This window comes from Marmota marmota, unplaced genomic scaffold (assembly GCF_001458135.2).
Source record: "Marmota marmota marmota unplaced genomic scaffold, marMar, whole genome shotgun sequence".
Lineage (NCBI taxonomy): Eukaryota > Metazoa > Chordata > Mammalia > Rodentia > Sciuridae > Marmota > Marmota marmota.
The window spans coordinates 57,044,967-57,072,748 of NW_025999900.1; the positions used below are offsets into that span (position 1 = coordinate 57,044,967).

Below are 27,782 nucleotides of genomic sequence, written 5' to 3' on the forward strand. Positions count from 1 at the left end.
CCTCCCAAGCCACTGGGATTACAGGCGTGTGCCAACACTCTTCGATCTACTCTTACTATATTTATTTCGGCTATAGCATGTCTTAAGTAACATAGTATACAATAATATATGTGAAAGCTGCATACAGGTAGGCTCCGATCAGTTAGTTTAAAATTTTGTTTCTGCACTGGGGATGTATCTCAGTGGTAGCGGTGCTTGCCTACGTGCACAAAGCCCTGGGTTTAACCCCCAGCTCTTCAAAAAACCAAACCAAACCAAACCCACCTGTGTTTCTATACTAAAAGGCCAGCCTCAGCAAAAGCAAGGCACTAAGCAATTCAATAAGACCCTGTCTCTAAATAAAATACAAAATAGGGCTGGGGATGTGGCTCAGTGGTCGAGTGCCCCTTAGTTCAATACACACACACACACACACACACACACACACATATATATGGTAAGAGAGGGGTAGTGTTATTTTCAGCAACACTACCTGAGAACTTCAGACATGGTGGTTGAATGATTGCAGTTGAATTTTAAAAATGTGACAAAGATTTGAAATAGGCTGTTCATAAACTAGAGACTGCCTACATTCTAGAGTTAATCACACAATTTTATCCAAGAATTAAATAACAAGCAAGACTAGAACACAGTATCTCCTGCATATAATTACCCAGGGAAGAAAAATGACCCCTTTTGTTTATCTTTGACACATTTCATATTAAGAATATTCCCCAAAGTGGGTCAATAGCTGGTTTAAAACAATGCGCGAACTGACCTTCTATACAACATACTCTTGTTGCGGAAGGTAGACAGTTTTTCATCATTCTTTCTGTCTAGATAACATCCAACAACAAATCCCATAGGGACGAGTACATGAACCCAGTGGTCCCGCACAATCTGAAGTAAGTTCACCATGACTGCTAAAAAGAAAAATATATTAATAGAGGCATAAAATTGCCTTTGAAATGTCTTTTAAATTGCATATGAAAGAGGAAGATAGCTGTGGATGTTAAGAGATAGGTATTGAAAGTATAACAGGTATGAAAATGTAAAAAATAGTTTTAAATAATAGTTTTAAAACTATTTTTAATTTAAAAGCCTTTGTATATTTACTTGTCATCAGAATATAGTAATTAAAATCAACTTGATGAAGATTGGAAAAAATGATCAGTATAAAAATTACACTACACTGAAGTCTATTTATTAAATTTTATTTCTCTCTTCATCAGTGAATTGTTATAACAAATGGAGAGAAAAAATTCTACCCATAGAAGCTGATTATTTGCATCGTCCTAATATTAATTCAGAAGTTTTTTTATATTTATTTTTTGTAGTTGGACACAATATCTTTATTTTATTTATTTTTATGTGGTGCTGATGATAGAACCCAGGGCCTAGCACATGCTAGGCAAGTGCTCTACTGCTGAGCCACAACTCCAGGCCCTAATTCAGAAGTTTTATACATGTAAAATTGCTTTAGAATTTCTTATAATGCAAACACAATTTTAATAATGCTATCTTGCCAGAAGTGGAATAGTTTATATTGTTATAATTACTGAAAATTAATCCTATGAGAAATTTTTAAAACAATTACAATGTCACAAATTTGAAAGCTCAATTAAAAGACTACAAAATGTAAAAGGAGGGCCTGGGGTTGTGGCTCAGCAGTAGAGCACTTGCCTGGCATTTGTGAGGCACGGGGTTCGATTCTCAGCACCATAAATAAATAAATAAGATCTATCAACTATTAAAAAGAATGTAAAAGGAGACAGGAACACACATTTATGGGATGACTACTAGGTAGTAGAGCTACTATTTATTTTCTATCTTTAAGGTGAAATAACTATTATTTTTCTCATTTTACAGATAAGAAAACAGCTCAAATAAAATAACTATTAAGCCCAGGGCTGGAATTCAAATTCAGGTTTATTCCAAAGCTCTGCCTCCTCTAACATCCCCTCCCTGAATTAATTAATTTATTTATTTTGGTACCAGGGATTGAGCGCAGGTGTGCTTCACCACCGAGCCACATCCCCAGCCCGTTTTTTATATTTTATTAGAGACAGGGTCTCTCAGGAGCTGCTTAAGGTCTCCATAAATTGCTGGGGTGGCTTTGAACTCCGGATCCTCCTGCCTCAGCCTCTTGAACGGTAGGGATTACAGGCAGGCACCACCATGCCTGGCACCCTGAACTGGTATTTATGATACTTAAGAGCTCTTAAGATCTAAGTGCTTTTGAAAGAGGAGGAGGAATAGAACCATAGTCACCAGGTGAAAAAATAACACATGCATTAATGAAAACATAACTGAATTGCCAATTTTCTTTAAAAATTTGTGCAAACAGATGAAATAAAAGTACATCCACATGCACATGAATAAATCACACAATAGCAAAGACGTGACAACACCCTAGCAGAGAGGGCAGTACATTACTGTAAATAATAGTAATTAGTTCAATATGTGCTAGGCTTAATGCAGACTCAATTCCTACCTCTCCTTCTGACATTGATCTGCATATTTACATACTTCTATCTCTTTATTTCTCACACTTTACTTTTTTTCTTTTTTGGTGGTACTGGGGGTTGAACCCAGAGCCTTAGTGCAAACAGGCCCTCTACCAACTGAGCTATATCCCCAACCCTATTTCTCACGTTTTAAACACCCATTATCCAAAGTCACTGGATGTGGTCATGGCAATGAAGTTTAAAATCTGCACAGTTACTATATATACTGTACTTCATAAGTAACAAGTAATGCTACCCACAGCAGGTTCCAGTCTAAAGACTACTGAGGTAGAAAATTTTGATGGAGGGCTGAAGTTGTAGCTCAGTGGTAGAGCACTTGCCTAGTACCTGAGGCACTGGGTTCAACCCTCAGCACCACATAAAAATCAAATAAAGGTATTATGTTCATCTAGAACTAAAAAACATTATTAAAAAAAGAAAACGATGCAAGTACACAATGAGATATTTACATTCATGATTACAATTCAGTTATCAATTAAGGTTTAGTCTACTGTCTACAGCTGGAGTTCTCAACCTTGAGTGCACATCAGAATCATCTGGGGAGCCATTTTCAGAACAGGGACTCCCTGGCTTCACCTCCAGGGCAAGGCTGGAGAGATAAGTAGTTGAAAGAAGTCCTTAGTTGATTTTGATGCAAATAACTTCTTGGAGGAAGGTAGGGGCAAGCAATTTTATTTATTTCTTAGCACCATGTTTTTATTAAATAACATTTCTTACATTTAGATCTTAAAGTACTTTTTGTGATACCAATCAAGCGCCAAGTTAACTGTTTACTTGCTTTATAAACTTGAGCCAGTAAAGTATGGAAATAATAATGAGGACCTTAAATAAGATAATTTTTTTTTTCTCCTTTTTTGGTACCGGGGATTGAACTCAGAGGCAGTCAGTTGACCACTGAGCCATATCCCCAGCCCTTTTCTGTATTCTATTTAGAGCCAGGGTCTGAGTTGCTTAGTGCCTCGCTTTTCTTGAGGCTGGCTTTGAACTTGTGATCCTCTTGTCTCAGTCTCCTGAGGCACTGGGATTACAGGCATGTGCCATGCCCAGTTGTAACTTTATTTTAAAAAATTTTGTTTTAGTTGTAGATGAACATAATACCTTTATTTTTATGTGGTGCTAAGGATTGAACCCAGTGCGTCACACACGCTAGTCTAGTGCTCTACCACTGAGCTACAACCCCAGCCCTATCTGTAACTTTAAAAGTACTAAACTGCAAAACACTAGACAATTTGTCTCTGTGTTCATGCATGTTCAGCAAATTCAGTGGTCACCTATTCTTCTACCCGTCCTTATTAGACTCCTTAAATTTTCTTAAAGAGGTGTCAAATCTACCCTATCACAGCTATTAATTATCATTTTGTATTTAACCAACAAGTACTTACTGATTTTTAGCTCCAGTCATATAAGCTCACGGCCACCTGCAGGGTATAAGCATTACTGCTAGCATTCTCTTAACAAGGGCCAGAAGCTAAGGTTTGGTTTGGTCTGCCTCTACCCTAAGCATGAGATGAGACAGGTCTCTGTGGCTCTTAGCTGGATACAGCTCTCCAGACTCCAGAACCAAGACAGTGGGATTGATGGATTTCCAGAGTTGAATTCAACAACCACAAAGGAACATCCTTAATAGGTAAATGACAAATCTTTAGTGCTAAGGCACTTCATGTTACAATTGTACAACCTATATTCAATGGACATTGGGAGTAGTTCACTGTACATCATTTGTCCTGTATGTTTTCCAGCAAATGGATGACTAGGAAGGATAAAGATTTATGGATACAAGAAGGGAGCTAAAGGATTGGGGAAGTAGTTCGGTGGTGGAGCACTTGCCTAACATACAAGAGGCCCTAGGTTACGTCCTCAGCACAAGAAAAAAAGTAAGCTAGAATGATTTCCCCTGAGATGGGTAGGAGGGAGAGAGGAGATGGGTAACTGGGTTCTTTGAGAGCTTTATTTGACAGGCAAAGTGCAGTAAGGACTAGGACATGATTCACTGAGACAAGCCTAGGTTTTTCAGGAAGAAAATGGACCAACTGCTTTAGGGACACATCCCCGTGGTGCCCATAGGAGTACTATATGTATTACCAGTGTCTCTTTTTTTGTGTAATGCTGGGGATTGAACCAAGGGCCTTGTGCATATAAGGCAAGCACTCTACCAACTGAGCTATATCCCCCAGCCCACCAGTGTCCTCTTATATGAGGACCCATAAAAAAGTTTTGCTTTTACTTCAAAACCAAGAGTAGCTATGGTATTCTTGAAAAATGAATTGAGTTTTACCTTGTGGATTTAAATACTCATGTATCTTTTTCTTTCTTTATTGGGAGAGGTTGAGGGATTCCTAGGGAATGAACCAGACCTTGTGTAAGCATGGGCTCTACCTCTGGGCTAGGCTTCCAGCCCCTGTCATGTATCTTTGCCCAAGAAGATGATCCAAATTTTTTGGACCACCCTAGCAAGAGCTGAATCTTAGAGCACTGACAGGTATAACTTTTACTCCTTTTTGTAACCACCAAACTCACATAATCTTCACAATAGTACTGCACAGGTATTCAATAATATAACGTTTCCAATGTAGTTGGCACATATTTTTCAGATAAGGAAATCTAGGGCCAATCTTGGTGAAGCAACTTGCCTAAGGTCATATGTGCAAATAGGGGTAGAGGTGGGATTAGTACAGAACCCAGGCAATCTGAGAGGTAAACATATGTTAACCTCAATTTATCTTTCCTAATATTAATTTTTCTTCAACCCAGTTTTCTCCCCAACTTCTAAAAAGAAAACTGGTGTGTATCTTTTTTAGAGTCGTTCCAAATTCACGTTGGAAACGTGGGTAATTAGACACTTAAAAGATTAGCATTCTATTATTTTATTGGTTCCCACAGCACTTTATACAAGTATTGATTAACCTATGCAAAACGGAGTAGATGCAAGGAGTTACAGAACTCCTGGAGGTCGACCATTTGTGTATGATATACATACCCGGGAAACCAAGCACAATTCATCACGCATTTAAAAAGTGCAAATTTTGTGGAATGGTCAGCTCAAGAAGGTTTGATGTTTAGAAGGGAATGAGATTAGGGAGGAAGTGGATCGCTGCGACTTGGACAAACGTGAGGTGCTCCAGGACCAGCAACCCTTCCTTGCTTCTGGCTGGGCATGGGATCCAGGCTGGTCTCCTCTGCAGTCCAGCCTGGGGGCGGCCATCGGTCATCTCTAAAGACGTTTCCCAGCTATGACAGCCTCAAGAAAAAACTGGCTGGTGGGAAACGTGAACCCAGTCGTCCACCCAAAGACAGCCCTATTTGTTCCCCTTTCCTCTCCCTCTCCTTGGCTCGGCAGCCCGGAGGCCCTGGCCACCCCTCCACATGCACACAGCGGCGAGGGCTTTTCCAGAACCCGCCCAGCCTGCACAACCCGACCCGCGGCGCCGCGGCCGCCCGGGGTCCCCAGACCCACCTGCGGCCCTGGAGCCAATAAACGACACCAAAGATCAAGGACAGAAGCAGCGAGCACCGCCACCGGCGCGGACGGAAGCGGCGACCTCGGGACCTGCCACTTGCCGTGCCCGCACGGAGGAGAGGGGGTGGCGGCGGCAAAGCCTGCCTTTTCTTTCTGCTAATGTTTCACTTTTCCCCTCCTTTAAGCTTTTAAACATTACCAATACTTTCTTAATCAAAGTTCTGCCCAAGGCGAGGAGACGCGTGGGCATTGTCGCCGTCGCCGTCCCACGCCTTGGTCCCCCCACCCCCACCCCGCAGATGGTATCGTCCCGACTCTTCCCCGCCAGGGCCCCTAGCCGCGGGGCCAAGATGGCGGCCGCCACGGAGGGTCTCCTGCCGGCGGGTCGTCACGGCTACTGCTGACCCAGCCTCAGCTTTCCTCCTTCCAGAACCTGGCTTCGAGCAGGGGTTGGGAAGGGCAGTGGACGGCGTTGGGGGAGGCCCGCGAGGCAAGTGGGAGCGGGAGGACGGAGTGAGCCATTGCATGGGGGGAGGGGGCGTCCTCGGCCTTAGGCAGAGCCCGGCTCCGACTCCCACCCGGTCTCTCCCGAGGACGTGCTCCGCGGTGCCGGCTGCCACTGCCCTGGTGGCCCCCAGCAGAAGTGGAGGGACAGACAAGTGACTTTTCCGTGGGTCGAAGACTCCGCGGTAGTTTGCGGCCGTGCGTGCGGTTCACTCCCTCTTTTCCGCGGTCCCCGCTGCGCGCTCGGTCTCCTGGCGCTGGACGAGTTAATCCCACGCCGGCTTTGGCTCCTTCTCCTCGTGGCCGCCGCGCCCTCGGCCTCCCCACCCGGGGTCTTGCCGTCTTCTCGGGCTCAGAGACCTCGAGGCTACTAAGACCTTTCCAAAGACCTTTCAGATGTTTGTACCGTGATTAATTAGAATTGTCTCGGCCCTCTGCAGCCTCCCACCATGGTCCTCGAGCGCTTCCACTACCTGCACTTTGCCAAGACCTCATTCTTTCTTACCTTTGTACTCTTTAACGTGCTGTTCAGAAAACAGTTCAGGCTAGCTTAGTCCCTGGCAAATCTGGCCTCCTGTGATCAGGCGGACCTGAGCCATCATTTATTGCGCATCCCCGAATTTTTTATTTTACAACCAACTCCCTTGACCCTGTCATGAAGGGCTGCTTTCCTTGAATGACTAGGAAGAGATGCCACCCCAGCCTCACGCAGTGAGTTCCGAGGCTAACCCAGACCCCTTCCTTTTTCCTTGGATTTTGCCTACTTCTCGGTTGTCATCAATTTGCATGATCATTATGGAGAGAGGGAGTAACTGATATATATATATATATATATATATATATATNTACAAAAATATATATATATATATATATATATATTTGAGTTGAGGTAGTGTTGGTCAAAATCAGTGCCCTGGAGGAATTTACGATAAGGTAATGATTCACTCCGGTCAGCGGACTGTGCTGTGAGCACACTGTGCTTGGTAGTGGAGATAAAAAGATACCACTTTACCCTTCTTCTGTACATTTGACAGCTAACAAATATTCTTCGTGCCTTCTTTCTGCTTAGTAAAAAATAACCAACTTTATCTGGGGACCATGAAGAAGGTTTATAAAAGTAAATGTTTGAGCTGGGCCATGAAGAATCAAAAGGAATTTGCTAAACTCGGGAGGACACAATCACTCCTGAATCTAAAACAGAACTGAAAACTTAAGTCTGGGCATAGTTAGGGAGAGTGGGAAAATAAATGGTGCTTGAGCAGGCAGTGCAGGGTGGGGTTGATGAAGCAAGACGTAGGTTGAAAGCAGCTTGTGAATGATCCTGATTTCTAGCCAAGGGGTTCAGGTTTTATCCAGTAGTTAGCAGGAAGCCAGTAGATCCTTAGAGCAAGAGGTGGGCAGGGGGATATTTGTTTCTTAAAATGGGCTCATTGAAAACTGTGTGGAAGATCCACTTGGAACAGGAAAACTAGATGAGAGGAAATTTCAGTCATTCAGATAAGACACTGAGTGTCTCTACTGAGTCAGGACAGTAAAGGATGTCAGACTAAGTAAATGCCAATTAGGATTTAACTCCTGGCCACTAATTAGCTGATAAGACCCTAGTTTTCAGTCTGGGAGACTATATGGTCAGCAGTAATATTAAAGTCCAGTGTGAGACATGTACATAAAAACAGGGTGGTGTCAGCCTGGTCTGCAGGAGTGGCAAAACACAGTGCTCCACAGTTGAAGGTGTTGATTTTAGAGTCTAGACCTGCACTTTTACAGTAGCAACCGGTCACTTGAGGTATTGAGCACTGGCCAGTGGTTAGTTTGAATTAAGGTGTGCTGAAAATAAAAAGTACGCCTGGGTTTTGAAGACTTAGTACAAAAAAGCAATGTAAAGAATCTTAATTTTTAAAAAATGATTACATATTGAAATGATAGTATTTTGGACTTACTGGGTTAAATAAAATATTTTACCTGTTTATACTTTTTAGTGTGACTGAAAAAAATTAAAGGGACATCTGTGGCATGTGTTATATTTCTGTTGACAACTAGTCTGGTCTAAATTTATGAGGGGGCAATTGATCAGAAGGTGGCATTTGAGCTGGACCTTGAGAGATGTGGTGAGCGGTGATGTCCAGGCAGCTTCCTAGGACCCTACATTGCCAGTTAAAGCATTCAGGTTATTTTGCTTTTTTTCCTCAGACAGTAAGAAACCAACAAACATTTCTGAGCAAGGGGTAATGTGTATAGGGATGTTTTTGAGGCTAATCTGGCAGCATTGTTTAAATTGAGAGGAAGGAAAGAAAAGCTGGAGGCAGAGAAATGGAGAAACTCATATAAGGTAATAAGGCTCACATTTAAGTACTGGCAGTAGGAACAGAAAGGGAATGATATGTGTGCAAGGCATTCTGGGGGAGAAGTAATTTGGAATTGGTAGCAGTCCAAGGGAAAGTAAAAGGAAGAACCATTTTCAAACCTTGGTTACCTAGTATTAATATTTCAATTACAAAATTTATTTGGGGCTGAAGAAATTTAGTCCCAAAACAGAACCAGCAGAGAGGAGGAAGTAGTCTGCTAAATTCTCTCTCTTCATCTCCCTGCTGTTATCTGTTCAATCATACCTACCAACTAATTTTCCTAAACTACAGAATTAACATTTTTCAACTTGTTAATGAATCTTAAAATGTTTCTCTTTTTCCTGAGAACTAGCTCCAGGGTTTCCAGGGCCCTTCATTATCTGGCTTCTCTCTGTTTATTAGAACTTATTTTTTTCCTTTTATTTTTTGATTATATGAAAGTATGCCAGGTTAGGTTTTTCACTGATATTGTTTTTGTTTTGAACCTTTGCTCATTATCCCTGTTTTGAATACCTTCTTTCTACCTCGTTTCCACAGCTCCTTAATGAATAATCATAGATCCCACCTCTTCTGTGACTCAATTATAGAAGCTATTTAGAAATTTTAAAATTTTATTTCTTAAGCTTTATACTTAAGCCCCTGATTATTACCAACATGTCTCATTATTACTTATTTTTATTGCTTTATTATCCCTATTCATTTATGTATAAGTTTAGAAATTTATACAAATTCCTAAGATTATGTTTCTTTTTAAAAAATGAAACATATATATTAAATAACTTGCCTCTGCTTATGTATATTAGGGGAAGATATACAAGTTAAAGTGCTATAATTATAAACATAAGTAAATCATACCACATTTATGAGATTCTTTATTTATTTTGTAGATTTATAAGGAACTCTTCCTCTGAATTCATGGTGTTTCATCATATATACAACTGAAAAATCAGTAAGTACTTTATGTCTGATAAAGATACAGCTTAATATCCAGGTGTGCTGGTATGTACCTGTAATCCTAGCCATTCAGGAGGCTGAGGCAAGAGAAAGGCAAGTTCAGTGCCAGCATGGGCAATTCAGTTAGACCATGTCTCAAATAAAAAAGGCCTGGGAATATAGCTCAGTAGTAGAGTACTTACCTAGCGCGCATGAGGCCCTGGGTTCAATCCTTAGCACCACACACACTAAAGGATATACTTTATTATGAGTATTTATAACAAAAGTCTTTTCATCTGTTGAAATCAGGATCTCTGCAAAATTTTAGCAAGAACTCATTAATTTGTATCTGCGAGATAACTTTGTATTTTGACTTCATAATCTAAATGAAAGTGGGAGTGAAGGTAGATTTGAGAAGAAAGTTTCTCTTAGACCATTAATATTATTGTGGTATAAGAAACTTTTTGCCAGGGAGAATTTTCTAAGTCCTTTCCAAAATTATAAAACATTTTTCACCAAATAGAGAATTGATGTCTTTATACTTCTCATGTCTTAACTACTTTTTCCTACACTAGGTCAATTTATTTCAAATTTTATCAATAATTTATTAAACAACTACTATGTGCAGGGCATGTGCTAATGTACTGAATAGATCAAGTATAGTCCTACACTCAGCTCTCTCAAGTAAGGATAAACATGTAAATAGGTAACTCTTAATGGTGTGGTAAGAGCACTAAGCTCATTTAATCTTAGCCATGCCCATTCATTCATATAAGAAACATTGACCACCACTAAATATGACATGGAGACACTGGAATATTGATTAATAAGTTCTGTAACCTCAAGGAGTTCACATTCTAGTATTGGGATCGGGGGAGAGAAAAGGACAGACAAAAAGCAAGTAAATAAAGAGCAATTATAGACAGCACTAAGTAATTTGAGAGAGAATGATGTTGTAGAATGTAACAGGAGTAGAGAAGGACCTCAAGGTGTTCAAAGAATGTTGCAGGATAAATTGGGGGCAAGGAAAATGTACAGTCTATTTAGAAATCTTGGTCACAATGGGTAAAAGGAAATTTGAGAAATGTAGTGGTTAGTACCAAACTGTATCAGAGGATGAAGGCCATCCATAAACCTCCACACAACCTGAGCTGGTGCATAAACCTCTGGCTTCTCAGATTTGGTAGTGTGAATAGGAGGTGAAGTGGAGACATGTTTGTATATGAATATTCTGAGAAATTTTGCTCTGAAAAATGAGATGCTGTAGTAGTAGTAGGGTTAAGAGGAGTCTTATAAATTGGGAAATTCTAGGGTGTCTTCGTATGCTCATGGGAATAGCACGTCAGTGATACATGTAGGGAAAGAGGAAATGACTAAAAAAAGCAGGAGTTAGAAGGCCAATGAGGATGAGATCAGGTACAAGAGGGATGGCCTTGGATGGAGACAGGGCAATTTGTTTTGTATAGCAGGAGACCACAGTGTGTGTGCAGACAGATTGATAGATGTAGATTCGAGAAAGTGAGATTATCACCTGAGAGTAGGGAGGAATAGAACAGGTTTGTGGTTGAGCAGAAAGAGGAATGAAATAATCTGAGATGGAAAGTCAACCTATGAAGAAGAGTAGGAATGACAGGAGTACTTAAATCTGTTTGAGATCTTTGGCTGTGAATTTAAAAAGCAAATAGCACATTTGTGTGATCCTCCCCCCAAAATTCAGCTGCTGGAGTAGACAAAGTGAATGTAGGAGTTAATCAAGGTTGGGGATGAGTACAAAGAAGAACACTAGAAGAGCAAGATATTGGAGAACATTTGCAAAGTAATCACAATGGGTCATGAACCGAAGGTGAGGACCTGGGTTGAGATACAAGGGCATTGTGGATCATGAAGAATGATCAGTGAATTAGAGTGGAGCTCAAAGGATTTTTTTGCAGCGGTAGTGAGATGCTTGAAGGCAAAAGTGGTGTAGGCACAGGTGGTAATAAGGTCAAGGGTGGGTGGCTGAAGTGAAATGGAGGTTATGGGGATCAAGAAAGTCAAGGAACTGAGAGGTCAGTGTTGAAGTTACTGGGAGAAAGACTGAGCCAGGAGCTAAAGTCCTCAGTGAATCAGGTCGGGTTAGTAGATACCGATGCTGAGGAGGAGCTATGGAGGCTAATAGTGAACTAGCTGCTGGTGTGAGCTTCTTCAGGACTGGAGTATTTGAAAGGGGAAGGAGAAGACATAATTTGGAAGTTGCATTGAGGAGCAGGGAACACACTTCTTGCTTTTGAGATGGAGTATGGAGAGATCTAAAAATAAAGCCCTTGAGAAGGTTATGGAAGAAACTGCATCATTAGGGAATAGCCAGGTTTCTGTGAAGATAATCAAAAAGGAGGTTGAAGTTACAGGTGGGTGTAAGTATAGTTTCAGAGAGTATACCAAAAGGACTTGAGAGGAAGTAGGGGATTGGGTCCAACTAGGAGATAAAAGCATCAGTGATAATGGACAACCTAGGGGTCATTGAGTTTTTGCTGTAACTCAGGTAAACAAGAATAGCAGATGTGGTGGGATTAATTTCCAGTGAGCTGGTTGTGGAAGGTAGACCATCAATTAACCTTAGTTTGCTGATGACCTTGGGTAGGTGGTGAGAGATCATAAGTAATTCAGTGATCTCTTACTTGCCTAGTTAGCCAGGAAAGGCTGATTTTATCTTAAGGAGCTAAATTCTGAAATATTGCTCTGGAGTTGAACTTTGTTAATAAATACTTTTGTGACATTTGTTCACTAATACACAGTTCTAGGTCCTAAATCCCCATAGATGTGTCCCTGATATATCTTTTAGAAATGCATGTAATAGGCATCTCAACATGCATTCCAACAGGAATGTGTGTCAGGTTTTGTTTTAGGAATTGCAAATATAAGATACAACCTCTGTTTTTTAGTTACTATGTGCCTGAGCAAGGGTTGTGAACATTTAACTCTGTAAAGTATGTGAATTTCTATATGTATATGTATTTTGGGGGTTTCTTAGTGTTTTGAGGATTGTGGAGGGAAAAGGCGGGTACATAGCTTTTTATCAGATTCTTGAAGGGGTCTATTTATTTAAGGACCTCTGGGCTAATAGGAGAGAAAGACATGTTAACCAGTCACTGTGGTGCAATGTAATCAATGTCATCATAGAGCAAGGTAAAGGGGGAACAGATTGACCTTGAGGAATGAGTTCATTATTTCAGTAAATGGTTTCATTTAGAAGGAATTTAGATGTGGTAGTCTCTGTTCTAGGTAATTTACTTATTATTTGAAATCTCCAATATCCTTTTTACATAAATATTATATAATTAATGTATAATTGAGGAAAGGTTAATTAACTTGCTCCAAATCACATAGGAGTACCTTCAAATCTGGATCTGTCTGATTCCAAAATCTCCTTTTCATTTCATCATGTTGGGGAAACACTGAAAGACTGTAAACAAGAGTGTAGGATTATGCTTGCATTGTTAAGCTTGATAATAACAGAAGTGGGTCTTAAAAAATATTTGCTTTCCATCTTTATGGAATTTCTGTGCACTTACAAATTTGAAATAATTTGTCTATTATATGTTAGAATGTGCTTTTGTTTAATTATATTTTTCTTTTGAAGGGACCTTTTTAGGTTACTGTTACTCAAACAAAAAGATGACATCTATTATCAAATTAACTACCCTCTCTGGGGTCCAAGAGGAGTCTGCTCTTTGCTATCTTCTCCAGGTTGATGAGTTTAGATTTCTATTGGACTGTGGCTGGGATGAGCACTTTTCTATGGATATTATAGATTCCCTGAGGAAGTAAGTTACATTTCATATTTCAAGACTTTTATTAAATAAACTTTAAAAAATCAGCTTCTTATTTCTATGCTTTTATAATACCATTTTAATGTTATAGAGGGTTGCTGTCTTTTCACTAGTTTAGTTCAGAGTAAAAGAATTTTATTTAAGCCAAAAAAGCTAAATAGTGACCATTTGGAAATCTTTTTTTTAGTTGTAGATGGACACAATACCTTTATTTTTATGTGATGCTGAGGATCGAACCCAGTGCCTCACTCATGCCAGAGAAGTGTGCTACCGCTGAGCCACAGCCCTGGCCCTAAATAGTTACTGTTTTAACTTCAATTGACTTATAAGCTTTGTTTATTAAAATTCAGCAAAATTTTAAGTTAGTTGTTACTTGGCTAGTAGATTGCAGTAGAAATTTTGTTCCTTAATTTCTGGAAAAAGGAAGAGTTTGTTAAAAATTTTGACTATTCTACCTTCCACGTGGAAGTCCTGAAGTTGCATTGCAGTTGCATTGCGATAGCTCACTTCCTGCATCTCGTGATGCCTAACATTGTGCCTTAGTTCTCAGAATAATAGCTGCGAGTTACAAAAGGATCCTAATCTACCAAAAATAAACAAACAAATAAAATAAGTTCGGCTACTTTTGCAGAATTGTGCTAATTGTTGAAAGAAAGGAGACTTAAACATTTTTAAAAACTTAAAGTGAAGGGAAAAAAACCCCAAATCACTTGTTAATTTCCTTTGTCAGTGAGAATGTATGCTTCATTGATTAATTGGTATTTACTCTAATGAATGTGCTGTTGGTCACCATCCTACAAAGCTGAGACAAAATCCGTAAATCTGCGACTATTTAAATATCCTCTCCTTACCAATTTTTGAAATTCCAAGCTGAGTTATTGCATTTAAAATGGTAACATAGAAGATAGCCCTTTAAGATCACCTTATTTGTGGTGTCTCCTTTTTTTCTTTTGTAAATGTGTTTAGACATCATGTTTAGATGCAGCTTATGACATGATTTTGTTATCTGTGTAGAGCGTGGTTAGTTACGATTGAAACTCACAGGTGTCGTAATTGTAGCTCTTCATTTTGCTCTTTGTTCCCCAGTATTGTCTTCAGTCCAGAATGGGTGAATAGTTTTGACTATTCTACCTTTGCCTTTAAATACAAGAATAAAAAAGTGATCACTCTTGGTTGTGTTCTCCCAGGCATGTTCACCAGATCGATGCAGTGCTGCTATCTCACCCGGATCCTCTCCATCTGGGTGCCCTCCCGTATGCTGTGGGAAAGTTGGGGCTCAATTGTGCCATTTATGCAACCATTCCTGTTTATAAAATGGGACAGATGTTCATGTATGATCTTTACCAGGTAATTTGAACAATTAAGAAAAAAATTTTATATTCTCATCAGTGATCATTTTTAACCTTTTGTTTGTGTTATTCTTTTAGTCTCGACACAATACAGAAGATTTCACACTCTTTACGTTAGATGATGTGGATGCGGCCTTTGATAAAATACAGCAGCTGAAATTCTCTCAGATTGTAAATTTGAAAGGTAAAAAATATTATCTGTAGTAAATAGTTGTACTAATAGAGGTTTTGTTTTGTTTTGGATTTTGTCTTTTGGTGCTGGGGATCAAACCCAGGGCCTTACGTGCGTTAGGCAAGTGCTCTCCCATTGAGCTATATCCTCAGCCCATACTCATGCAGTTTAATCCTCTGAAAAATACTGAGAATTCATAATAAAATTTATGAGTAGGTGCTGGGGTTGTGGCTCAGTGGTGAAATGCTCGCCTAGCATGCATGAGGCACTGGGTTCGATCCTCAGCACCACATAAATGTAAAAAATAAAGATATTGTGTCCATCTAAAACTAAAAAAAATTAACATTAAAAAAAAATTTATGGGTGCTGTGGTCTGAAGACAAATCATTAGCATTTTCTGCCTTGACATGGATCTCTGAACTTCCTGATTTTAAAAGTATGCCAAACTAAAAACTAACAATTTTAATAGCTCAGACCTTTTTATATTTAGCTTGGGAAAGGCTTATTTTGGTGTTGACAGTGTAAAATGAACAAAAGTAATGTGTCCAGATCCTCCTCCTTGGGGCTTATGGTTTGATTGAGTAGCTCAGATGTGCAAATGTAGAAATTAAAGGAAATGACTGAATTCTAGAATTGGGATATAAAAAGCTAATTTTTTAATTAGGTCAGGATGTCATATTAAGTCTATATTGATGATATAAACAGATATTTTAGAGATTTTCTTTGAAATGAACTCCAGAGATCATGCCAGCGTTGGAAAAAATGGTATACTAATGAACTGTTGGGATTTAACAAGAAACTAAGAATAGTATTAATAGTTTTGCTTGTATTTAGTTTTTCCATAGGATAAATTCTTTTCCCTAATGAGATTTATATTTTTATTTTCTGTTTGAAGGTTAGCAAAAATGGAAATGCTTGATAATTGTTTGTACGATATAAATATTAAAATTTACGACTATGAATGTTCTGTAGTGGTTAAGCACTTGCCTAGTATGTGTAAGAGCCTGAGTTCAGTCCTCAGCACCACAAAAAATAAATTAATTAATTGAATCTTATCTGTTCCTATTAAATAGTTTAATAGTGCGCTGACTTTAAAGTATAATCTCTAACCTTCAGTTTATCAGTACAAATATCTCCACAAAAATACATAATAAGGGGCTGTGGCTCAGTGGTAGAGCGCTTGCCTAGCACGTGCAAGGAGCTGGGTTCAGTCCTCCGCACCACATAAAATAAAGGTATTGTGTCCAACTACAAAAAATACATCATAAAGTGACAAGTGTTTGTCTTCATTAAGGAAATGGGGATAGGAGAGTCAGATTTACTTTTTTTTGTTTTTAAGTTGTTGATGGACCTTTATTTTATTTATTTATATGTGGTGCTGAAAATTGAACCCAGTGCCTCACACATACTAGGCAAGTGCTTTACCACTGGGCTACAATCCCAGCCCACCAGACTTATTTTTCACTATTTGCATTTTTATTTCTAAAATACAACCTTTCTTTAGGGTTGTGAAACCAATCTGAATGTTGTCATTATCTTGTTGACATAGGTAAAGGACATGGCTTGTCTATCACACCTTTGCCAGCTGGTCACATGATAGGTGGAACAATATGGAAAATAGTCAAAGATGGAGAAGAAGAAATTGTTTATGCAGTTGACTTCAACCACAAGAGGGAGATGTAGGTATATCAAGACAAAAGATAAAGAAATTGCAATTGGTATTATTTTATTTGAAGGGAAAATTAGAAGCAATGTTTTAGTTTTTTTTCTTTTCTCCAACCAGAAATACAGAGTAACTTAAAAGCACCAAATAGTGAATGTTTTTGTTATTACCTGCTTTGTAAGGGGAAAGTTTGGTACAGGACATAAAAGTGATTTTATTTGTGTATGCACTCTATGAAATAGGTGTCTCCCTGCATGTGTTGCAGAGGAAGTGAATTTTTGTACATTAAATTAGATTTTATGTTCTTGGTTTACTATTTAACAGTCTTTGTGGGAGGGTTGTTAAGTCAGTAATTACATATAACTATTTTTTATTATAATTATTAGCACATATACAGATTTATGGTTTTCACTCTGACATTTCCATATACGCAAATATTGTGTTGTGTGGGGGGCGGGTTACTGGGCATTGAACTCAGGGGTGCTTTACCACTGAGCTACATTCCCAGACCTTTTTTAGAAAATTTTTATTTTGAGATGGGTCTTGTTGAGTTATCCAGGGTGGCCTCAAACTTGCAGTGCTCCTGCTTCAGCCTTCCCAATTGCTTGGACTACAGGAGAGTGCCGCTGCACCCAGCCATATATGTGCCTTTTTTTTTTTTTTTTTTTTTTTTTTTTTGTAGTGCTGGGGCTTGAATCTGGGGCCTTGTGCATGCCTGGTCTACCATTGAACCATATCCCCAGCCCTCAATGTAGTTTTGATTTGCATTTCCCTGATGGCTAAAGATATTTTTCCCCCATATCTTTATTGGCCATTCATATACTACTTTTTTTTTTCCTTGTACTAGGGTTTGAACCCAGGGTTGCTTTACCACTTAGCTATATCCGCAGTCCTTTTTATTGTTTATTTTAAGACGGGGTCTCACTAAGGTGCTAAGGCTGGCCTAGAATTTGTGATCCACTTGCCTCAACCTTTCAAGTCACTGAGATTACAGGTGAGCACTACCAGGCGTGGCTCATACTTCTTTTGAGAAGTGTCTAATCAGGTTGTTTGCCCATTTTTTAATTGGATTACTTGTTCTTTCATTGTTAATTTTTTTTTATTCTGGATATTAATCCTGCATCAGATAAATAGCTGGCCAATATTTTCTCCTATTCTGAAGGCCATTTCTTCACTGTTAATTGGTTCCTTTGCTGTGCAGAAGCTTTTTAAATTTGAATAATCCTGTTTGTTCTTGCTTTTGTTTCCTGAGCTATTGGAATCCTGTTCAGAAAATTGTTGTCTATGCCAAGTCTTGAAGTATTTCTCCCATGTTTTCTTCTAGAAGTTTTAGGTCTTACATTATGGTCTTTGATCCATTTTTTAGTTGATTTTTGTACAGGGTGAGAGATGGGAAGCATGGTTCAGTCTTCTACCTATGGTTGTCTGAGTTTTATTAGCAGCATTTGTTGAAGAGGCTGTCTTTTTCCAACATATGTTTTTAGCACCTTTGTTGAGAATCAATTACCTGTAGATGAGTGCCTTTATTTCTGGGTCCTCTAGTTTATTCTTTTGACCAACATGTCTGTTTTGGTGCAAATACCATACTATTTGTTTATTTGTTTTTTTCCACATTTTTCCATGCTGTTTGTTACTATGGTTCAATAGTATGTTTTGAAATCAGGTATTACGATGCCTCCAGCATTGCTCTTTTTGCTCAGGATTGCTTTGGCTCTTAAGGTTCTTTTGTAGTTCCATATGAATTTTAGAGTTTTTTTTCTAGTTCTATGAACAATGTCTTTGATATTTTGATAGGGATTACCTTGAATCTATAGATTACTTTCAATAGTATGGCCATTTTAACAGTATTAATCCTTCCACTCCATGAGCATGGGAGGTCTATTCTTTATCTAATGTCTTCAATTTCTTTCTTAGTGTTTTATACTTTTCATTGTATATAGGTCTTTTATCTGCTTGGTTATTTTTATTCTTGGGTGTTTTTTTTTTTAATTAAATTACTGTGAATGGAATTGTTTTTCTGCTTTGTTTCTCAGTGTTCATTATATTGGTGTATAGAAAAAGTGTTCATTTTTGTATGTTCATTTTGTTTCTTGCTATTTTGCTGAATTTATCAGCTCTAATAATGTCAGATTCCCTTTAAAGGAGGACACAATAATTATATTTTTACATATTTCATTTGGTACAGCATTATTTTTTAACATTTTTCATGTTTGGTTTCATACAGGTTTCTTTTGCCATATCTACACATTGTTCATCGCTATTTTATATTACAAGTAGCCTCAAGGTCTTTATATTAAGAAATATTTAAAACTAATAGATTGAGTTTAGACTCTTGTAATCATAGATTAATGAAGACAGTGTGGGTGTTTGAGTAAATGGTAAACGAACTTAACAATATTGGAAAAGAATTAATTTGTGTCTTTTATCATATGACAAAATAAATTTCAAATGCCTTAGAATTAAATAGAAAAGGAAGTAATATTGGTGAGTTCATGAGTTAGTCAGTCTTTCTGGTAAACCTTCTGGAAAAGGGAGTTTTCTGGAATACTTGTATATTCTAGTAAATGTAGTTGTGTGTGTGTGTGTGTGTGTGTGTGGTGGTGTGCACACATACATATATTTATATATAAATATATAATTACATTACATAATATATATGAAGACACATGGTATGACTCTACTTTGTGTACAACTAGAGAAATGAAAAATTGTGCTCCATGTGTACTGTGAATCAAAATGCATTCTGCTGTATGTATAACAAATTAGAACAAATAACTTAAAAAGATAAATATTATATATTTTATATATGATATATATATATAATATAATATTTTTATATATATATAGTATTCTAGTATTTAGTAATACTTGTATATTCTAATAAATACATTTCTGGGAATGTGTCCTTAAAAAACAATCAAAATGCAACTGAAGCTTTTTGTAAAGATGTTCTTTGAAAGATATAATGGCAAAAAGAGACCTAAATATCAATAAAAGGAAATGATCAAATAAACATAGTATAGACTTGATAGAAAGTTTTCACAATTGTTAAAAATTAGGTTTAGGAAAAAATTTTAATGGGGAATAAAAGGATATAGAACTGAATGTAGAAGCATACATGGATAGCCACTTTTTAAAATGTACACATAAGCTGGGCATGGTGGGGTTGTTCCTGTAATCCTAGCAACTTGGGAGACTGAAACAGGAGGATCACAAATTTGAGGACAGCTTGGGCAACTTAATGAGACCCTGTCTCAGAATAAAAAATTTAAAAAAATGCATATGTATATGCATAGAAAAATTTATATGCTTAGAAGGATGAACCTAATAGTATATCAGTAATCTTGAATGATGGTACTCTGGAAATTTTTTTTTTCTTTATACATTTTGAATTTATCAGATTTCAAAAAATTAACAAGCAAATATATTAACCAGGGAAATAAAAAATGCTTTTAAAAGCAACTGCTTGTTTTTTTAAGAGAAGCTATTATTGTTTATTTGAAATGATATAAAATATTCTTTTTAAACTTTGTTATAGCCACTTAAATGGATGTTCCCTGGAAATGCTAAGCAGACCCTCTCTACTTATCACAGATTCATTTAATGCTACATATGTGCAGCCTAGAAGAAAACAGAGAGATGAACAACTTCTGAGTATGTATTATCCACTGTCCCCTTTAAAGAGCTGTGTGAGTGCATGGTAGCATGAATCACAGTGAATTGTGTTTAACTTAGTCAAAAGAGATTGGCTAACTACTACTTTTTTGAAGAAATATATGGCCACCTCAGTATTTTGTATAAGAAAATGCTTTTGTGGAATGGATGTGAATTGTCTTCTCCCTGCCATTCAACACATGGCTAGTTAGCTCTCCTGGGCGCTACTGGTATATAAAGACCTCATACATATTTAATAGAAAAACACACTCTAAAAGAAAACTAGAAGATATGAGGGTACAAATAGTCCTCTGGTTTGGTGTTGGGTGTTTTAATTATAATTAGTCATCTTGGTCTTCAAGAGCCTCTGAGCCATTATGGTTCACTTCTGCTTTGGTTTGAGCTGCTTCACTTCATTTTTTTTTTTTTTTATAAGTTGTATGAGATTTCAATGGGAAAATTAGATTTCACTATGTTAATACAATATTTACATATATATTAAATACGTATGTTAATAACTACTGCCTTAATTTAGGGCTGGGGCTGTAGCTCAGTGGTAGAGCAATTGCCTAGCATGTGTTAGGCATTGGGTTTGATCCTCAGCACCACATAAAAATAAACAAATAAAGGCATTCTGTCCATCTATAATTATAAAAAAAAATTTCTTTTAAGTATAAATAGTATATTGCATTTCTCTAATTCACTGATTTTAGAAAGCTCTTGCTTTTGTTTGTTTGTTTATTTGCTGGAGTTTGCTTTTACCAAGTATTTCTAAGACTTTTACCAGAGCAAAGAAATCTATTTATAAAAATGCTTTTGTTGGAAGAGAATATGAGAATATGATCTATATTTTATTCTACATGTATACAAAATATATATTTTATATGTATACATATATATACACACACACATATATACACACAGATGTATAAAATTATGTGCATGTGTTTGAATGTACATATAAATTTGGTAATTAATCTTAACAAACTTCATTGGGCTAGACAGGTGGTAAGTCCAGGATGACCTGGAAGCCCCAAGCTGGTTGCATTTGACCTAGTCATTGAATTTTCCCAGTGTTACAAGTACCATTTTCTATGTGGGCTTGACATGAAAATGTTAGGAACTACTGATTTATAATTTTTCAGTGACTTAAAAAAAGTTAATGGTATTGTTTTTTACTCTTATGAAGATATATTTAACAGAATCAAAAGTGGATGTGCTGGGGTTGAGGCTATAGCTCAATAGCAGAGTGCTTGCCTAGCATGTGTGGGGCACTAGATTTGATCCTTAGCACTGCATAAAAATAAACAAGTAAAATAAAGGCAAGCTGTCCAGATACAACTGCAAAAAAAAAAAAAAAAAAAAATGGTTATGCTGACTTAAACAAAATTCTTTCACTTTGTACCTGACCTAGTAATTGCTTATGTATAAATTATAGTATTTGTCATAAAAAAAGGGAGACAGAGTTGTCTTTAATTTTATAGCAAAGTATTAATTTTGAACTACAAAGATTTTACATTCCTGTTTTCTAGCAAATGTCCTGGAAACACTTCGAGGTGATGGAAATGTATTAATAGCAGTGGACACTGCAGGCAGAGTTTTGGAACTTGCTCAACTTCTTGATCAGATCTGGAGAACTAAAGATGCAGGATTGGGTGTTTACTCCTTGGCACTCCTAAATAATGTCAGTTATAATGTGGTGGAGTTTTCTAAGTCCCAGGTTTGTTATTGTCCATAATAAAGAACTTTGCTACAGTGATTGGGCTTATGGACTTTAGTGTCTTAATTGCCTTTTGTATTTCATTTTTCTGAAGGGGTGGTTAATAATAATAGCTCAGCATTAACTGTTTATTGGCTATGGGTGCTTTATATGTATGTGTTATTTAATCTACATGCACCCTATGAAGTAGTGTTTGCCTCCATTTTACAGATTAAGCAGGTTGCGTCTCTTCTAACTCTTGTTCTACCAGTCTGTATAAAATGGGGATAAATATATATCCTACTTCATAGGATATAAATATTAGAATTCATTGTTCTTTCTTTTGAATAAGGTGTTTCTCTTTAAATAGCAGTCTGTAGGGTAAGTTATTTATTTAGAACATATACACTGCCTTCTCTAAAAGATTTAGATCACTTATAATGAAACAGTACAGAATTTGATTTTTAAGGATGAAATTTTTAGGGGCGCGAGGATCTAATGGGGAACCCAATTTGCTTATCAAATGGTATAGACTTAAGCTACTGTGGGTAAAAAGACTTGAAACAAGATAGAACTTGAATTCCTTGACTGTTTTAGAATACATTGAAGTTACAGTATTTTCTAATAATTGTCATCTTTTTTTCCTATATTAGGTAGAATGGATGAGTGATAAATTGATGAGATGTTTTGAAGACAAAAGAAATAATCCATTTCAGTTTCGCCATCTCTCTTTATGCCACGGTCTTTCTGACTTGGCTCGTGTGCCTAGCCCCAAAGTTGTACTTGCCAGCCAACCTGACCTGGAATGTGGATTTTCAAGGGATCTCTTTATTCAGTGGTGTCAGGACCCTAAAAACTCAATCATTCTGACTTATAGAACTACTCCTGGGACTTTAGCACGTTTCCTAATTGATAATCCTTCTGAAAAAATTACAGAAATAGAGGTGAGCAAACACTGTATCTTATAACTGTTGGGGGTATTTTATGCATAATGTATAAAAATCAGGGACCAAAAGCAAAACTTGAAATTGTTTTGGAATTTTTTTAAGAATAGCAGTAGAGAAGAAAAAAAAGAATAACAGTAGAGAGCCTTTTTTAATTATACATGACAGTAGAATGTACTTTGTTACATCATCATACATAGATGGAGGATAATTTCTCATTCTTCTGGTTATACATGATGTAGAATCCCACTGGTCATAACTCTATTCTTCCCTAGCCCCCCTTTCCTTATTGTGAATTAGCATATCAGAGAAAACATTTGGCCTTTGGTTTTTTGGGATGGGCTTATTTCACTTAGCATAATATCCTCCAGCTCCATCCATTTACTGGCAAATGCCATAATTTCATTCTTTTTTAAGGCTGAGTTAGAGAGCCTTTTACAGCACAAACTTACAAGCCCCTTCTCAATCTTAAACTCCTGCAGGGTACCTTCTAGAATCATACTGGGAGGGAATACATATACACAGTATCTTCTTTTTCTGAAAAGTTCCTTGTCTTTGCTTTCCCTAATTGAAATCTGGCTGCTTCGCATAGTGTTCTTTTCTGTAGGCCTCTTAAATAGATAGGCTTTTCCTTTTCTCATTTCTTCTGTGCTGGGTAAGTCTCCTCCTTGTTCTGTGCTACAGTTTTTAAGCCATTTTTCTTTGCAGCTTATGCCATCAGACCTGATGATATATATACGAATCCCTCTTTGTTTCTGACATTTCTTAATCTTGTGGTTGTTCTCTGTCACTCATCAGTGATTTTAGACCCTAGTTCATGGCCTGCTTGCCCACTTGTATTCAGGACTCCTTTCTTGTTGTCTTGAGCATCCACATGGCTACTCTGTCCAGTTCTTTAGTCCTCTCAGTTCCTTATGCCTTTCTTCTCAGTGAGCTTTCCTCCACTCTGCCCTGGCTGTCCATTCTCCTCTCCTGCTCTCTACCTCAACTCCCCTACTCTGATCTTACGGCTGACTTTCCCTTCTACTCCCATGCCAAGAGCTCTTTAGTTCCACTGAGACTTTCAGTTCGTGAATCTCACTGTCCAGCATTCTTATTTAGAGTCATTGATCCATGATTAATCATTTAGTAAACACCTTTAAATCTCTTACCATTCTTCTGTTTATTTTACTCACCTGGCAAAGCCTTGGCACTAAACTATTTGCTTAGTCTGTACCTGCGTTCAAGCAGCTTTTTCACTGGAGTTAAATGTGACCGTGTGGACAGGTTTCTCTATATTTTCATGACTTCACATCTCAAAAGGGCACCTAGTACTAGCACTCTACATTCTATAGGATATTCGTTTTCTCTCTGTCTAGTAAGGACATTTTTATGCCTCTAATTCCTTAAATAACCTATAATACACTCTTATTCATAGCACATGATCTTGTCTGAAAAGTAGCAGAGAAGTAGAAGTAGTCAGACAGGAATTCCTGTATCTCATTGTCACTAAATATACTAACCTGTTCCTGCATCCAGACCTGCTGCCTTAGCAGACAATTAGCAGAATGACCAAGATGCTAAAAGATGATTTGGCTTGATAACAAATCCATCAGATCTGTCATTTTCCCAAAACTAGTATCATTGACTCTACTGTTTATAGTCATCGATATTGGATGGTTTGGTTAATAAGTGCCAGGGTTGTATAAAGTTTTAGATGATTACTTTTCATTTTGTCTTCATAGCAACCATTTAAAAGATCATTTGGTTTTTAAAAGCTAAGTTGTATCTTTGTCTTATATAACCTATTTATAAGAAAACTGTAATATTAGTAAATAATATCTGATATGTATTGACTGTAAATACAGAATTGTTGAGCAAAGGATTCAGAGAAAGTATATCAAAGTAAAATACTGTCTTAGGTTACTTAATAGCTTAGAAATACAAAATTAAAAACTCAGAAGTACTTAAAGCAGTTTAATGAGATATAAAATACCTAATTTAAAAATTTTAATTACTAGAAATTTAATTAGGCCTGATATGCCATTTGAGGAATTAATAAAAGAATATTAAAACTTTGAAGAAAATGACATTCCAATGTGTCCTCATGAAATCCGAAGCAGCTGAAAATAGGATATGACAAATTTTTTAGTATTTAAAAAGTAATACTTGTGTTGAGGATTCTTTCCCTGCTCACCTTCTTAGGGATATGTCTTCTGCAGTTATCTCTTATCTCTCCATCATTCATCTTTTTTCCCCTCTACTTGATCACATCCCAAACAATTTTTACACTTACCTTTCCCCCCCTCCTCCTGACCTGCTCTTCTCTGTCTTCCTCATGGGAAAGCTTCCCCTTATACTCGAGCCAAAAATCTAGAAAATTAAAAATGCTCACTGAAGTATAATATATACTGAAACGTGCATATCATAAGTATAGTGTGTGATATTTTTCACATACTGAACACACTTGTCTAGCCTGCACCTAGTTCAAGAAATAGAATCAGCCCCACATACGCCTACTTCCTGACTCTGTCTCTCCCTATCCCTGGGGGTAACCAGTGTCCTGTACAGGTTATTAATGCACGGATCATTCAACTTATTTTTTTTGTTACTTTTCTCTCAGCATCCACACCTAGTTCAGCAAGTTACATTGACCTGACCGCCTGACATATCCTGTATTATCTACTTTTCTCTTTCTCTTCTGCTGTCATCCTAGCCCAATGCTAAGTGTCTTGCCTAGACTCTGCAGTAGTTTCTGAACTGGTTTTTCTATTTTTATTTTTTCATTCCCTTAATAATAAATAAAATAATAATAAAAATAAAAGGTGACCAAAGCCATCTTTTATGTGGTGGTGGTAAAAAATGCATATAATTTGCTATCTTAACCATGTTTAAGTGTACATTACAGTAGTGTTAGTTTTTTTAAGATTTTTTTAAAATAATTTTTTAATTGTAAATGGACACAATACCTTATTTTATTAGTTTTATTTTTATGTGGTGCTGGGGATAGAACCCAGTGCCTCACTGCTAGGCAAGTGCTCTACCACTGAGCCACAATCCCTGCCCCAGTAGTGTTAGTTTTTAATGGTGCTGGTGATTGAACCCAAGGCTTTGTGCATGCTGAGCAAGTGCTCTACCTTTGAGCTACATCCCTAACCCCATTTTCTATGAACCCCAAGGATTCAGAGAAAGTATATCATTCCTTTTTTTTTTCTTTTTAGTTGTAGATGGACACAAAACTTTATTTAATTTGTTTATTTTTATGTGGTGCTCAGGATTGAAACCCAGCCCCCCCACATGCATTTTTTAAAAAATTTTTATAAATGGCAGATGGAGACCAAAGTTTATGATAGCAGTGGCATAATAAATCATGAAGGTAAAGGTTTTATTAAAATTTATTTATGGGGGTTAGGGATATAGCTCAGTTGGTAGAGTGCTTGCCTTGCATGCACAAGGCCTTGGGTTCAATCCCTAGCACCACAAAAACAAAATAAATTTATTTATGAATAAAGTATCTATGTGAGTTACTAACTGTAATGAAAAAAAGACACTGTAATGAAACTTGTTTTCAGATAAATTACTAGACAGATGTGGGATACCTATGTAAACATGTAATTCACTTATATTAGAAGTGCCTGAATTTGGTTTAACTTTTTTTTCCTTTGTATTTTGAACTAATTTCAAACTTAACAGGAAAGTCACAAAAATAGTATGCCCAGATTCCTCAGTTTTCAATGTTTTTACTGGATTTGCTTTATATATATTTGTCCTTTATGATGTGTTACCTTTTTCTTTTTTTAATATATTTGCTTGTCGATGAACATTTATTTATATGTGGTGCTGAGAATTGAACCCAGTGCCTCACACATGCCAGGCAAGCACTCTACCACTGAGCCACCACCCAGCCCCCTTTTTCTTGATTTGAAAGAGCTCTTAGGAAAAAGTAGCTTCTGATATGCCACTGTTTTTTCTGTTTCTTTTAATTTGGTGAGACTTAAAGGTTTTTTTTTGTTGTTGTTGGTGGTGTATTTTTAATTTTTTGGTACCAGGAATTGAGCCCAGGGATACTTAACCACTGATTGACATCCCCAGCCTTTTTTTATTTTTTATTTTGAGATGCAGTCTTGCTAAGTTACTTAAGGCTTTGCTAAGTTGTTGAGGCTGGCTTTGAACTCACAATCCTGTCTTAGCCTCCTGAGCAGATGGCATAACAGGTGTGCACCACCACGCCCAGTTCTGTCTTTTGAGCTTTATGTCATATAAGGGTTTTATTTGCCTCATCTACTCCAAATCATAAAAATACTTAACCTGCATTTTCTTTTTCAGATTGCCCGCTGCTTTTTAACTGGTTTCAATTAAACCCACCTTAGATGTAAAACAACTCAATTTTGGTACTAATCTAAATAGGATTTATAATTACATTAATGGAAATTTGTTTAATTTCAGAGAAAAGTTTAAAGATGATGAATCAGTTTAGAACTATGATGTATCTCACACCCCACTGCCTTAACCCCCAATACTGATATTTTGTCTGTTGTTTTTCATTAGTTGAGGAAACGTGTGAAGCTTGAAGGGAAAGAACTTGAAGAATACTTGGAAAAAGAGAAGCTAAAGAAGGAAGCTGCTAAAAAACTTGAACAATCAAAGGAGTGAGTTATTTTCATAAATAGTACAATTTTATGTATGTAATTTGAAATGTATTTCTAAGACTTAAACATTCAGTTGAAAATATTTCAACTTTCTTAGGACTTCATTACTTTTGTTACA

At 37.2% G+C, this 27,782-nt stretch overlaps 2 protein-coding genes across 5 annotated transcripts in view; one reads left to right on the forward strand and one right to left on the reverse strand.

Moving 5' to 3' along the window:
• Nucleotides 1–375: 375 nt before the first annotated feature.
• Nucleotides 376–6,119, reverse strand: Ndufb1 (NADH:ubiquinone oxidoreductase subunit B1). Of its 4 annotated transcripts, none has more exons than XM_048799219.1 (3): nucleotides 5,962–6,057; nucleotides 4,783–4,843; nucleotides 376–899 (listed from the first exon to the last, which is right to left on the reverse strand). In XM_048799219.1, the coding sequence occupies exon 3, from the start codon at nucleotides 895–897 to the stop codon at nucleotides 736–738; it is 162 nt and encodes a 53-aa protein (XP_048655176.1). In that variant the 5' UTR covers nucleotides 898–899; nucleotides 4,783–4,843; nucleotides 5,962–6,057; the 3' UTR covers nucleotides 376–735. The 4 variants fall into 4 exon arrangements, with proteins under 4 accessions (XP_048655176.1, XP_048655175.1, XP_048655174.1 ...); XM_048799218.1 differs by having other exon boundaries at nucleotides 376–902; XM_048799217.1 differs by lacking the exon at nucleotides 4,783–4,843 and having other exon boundaries at nucleotides 714–899; nucleotides 5,962–6,107.
• A 169-nt stretch (nucleotides 6,120–6,288) lies between these two features.
• Cpsf2 (cleavage and polyadenylation specific factor 2) overlaps nucleotides 6,289–27,782 on the forward strand; it is a 31,017-nt gene continuing 9,523 nt past the window's right edge. Inside the window, exons 1-10 of the mRNA XM_015494879.2 lie at nucleotides 6,289–6,454; nucleotides 9,701–9,762; nucleotides 13,366–13,549; nucleotides 14,743–14,902; nucleotides 14,983–15,088; nucleotides 16,626–16,755; nucleotides 20,278–20,393; nucleotides 21,926–22,113; nucleotides 22,746–23,036; nucleotides 27,564–27,664. Coding sequence (XP_015350365.1) covers nucleotides 13,401–13,549; nucleotides 14,743–14,902; nucleotides 14,983–15,088; nucleotides 16,626–16,755; nucleotides 20,278–20,393; nucleotides 21,926–22,113; nucleotides 22,746–23,036; nucleotides 27,564–27,664 — 1,241 coding nt within the window. The 5' untranslated portion in view covers nucleotides 6,289–6,454; nucleotides 9,701–9,762; nucleotides 13,366–13,400. The remainder of the gene's footprint in view (nucleotides 6,455–9,700; nucleotides 9,763–13,365; nucleotides 13,550–14,742; nucleotides 14,903–14,982; nucleotides 15,089–16,625; nucleotides 16,756–20,277; nucleotides 20,394–21,925; nucleotides 22,114–22,745; nucleotides 23,037–27,563; nucleotides 27,665–27,782) is intronic.

Excerpts from the sequence above, each read along its gene's own strand:
- Ndufb1 (XM_048799219.1), bottom strand. The coding sequence starts at position 897 with ATGGTGAACTTACTTCAGATTGTGCGGGACCACTGGGTTCATGTACTC.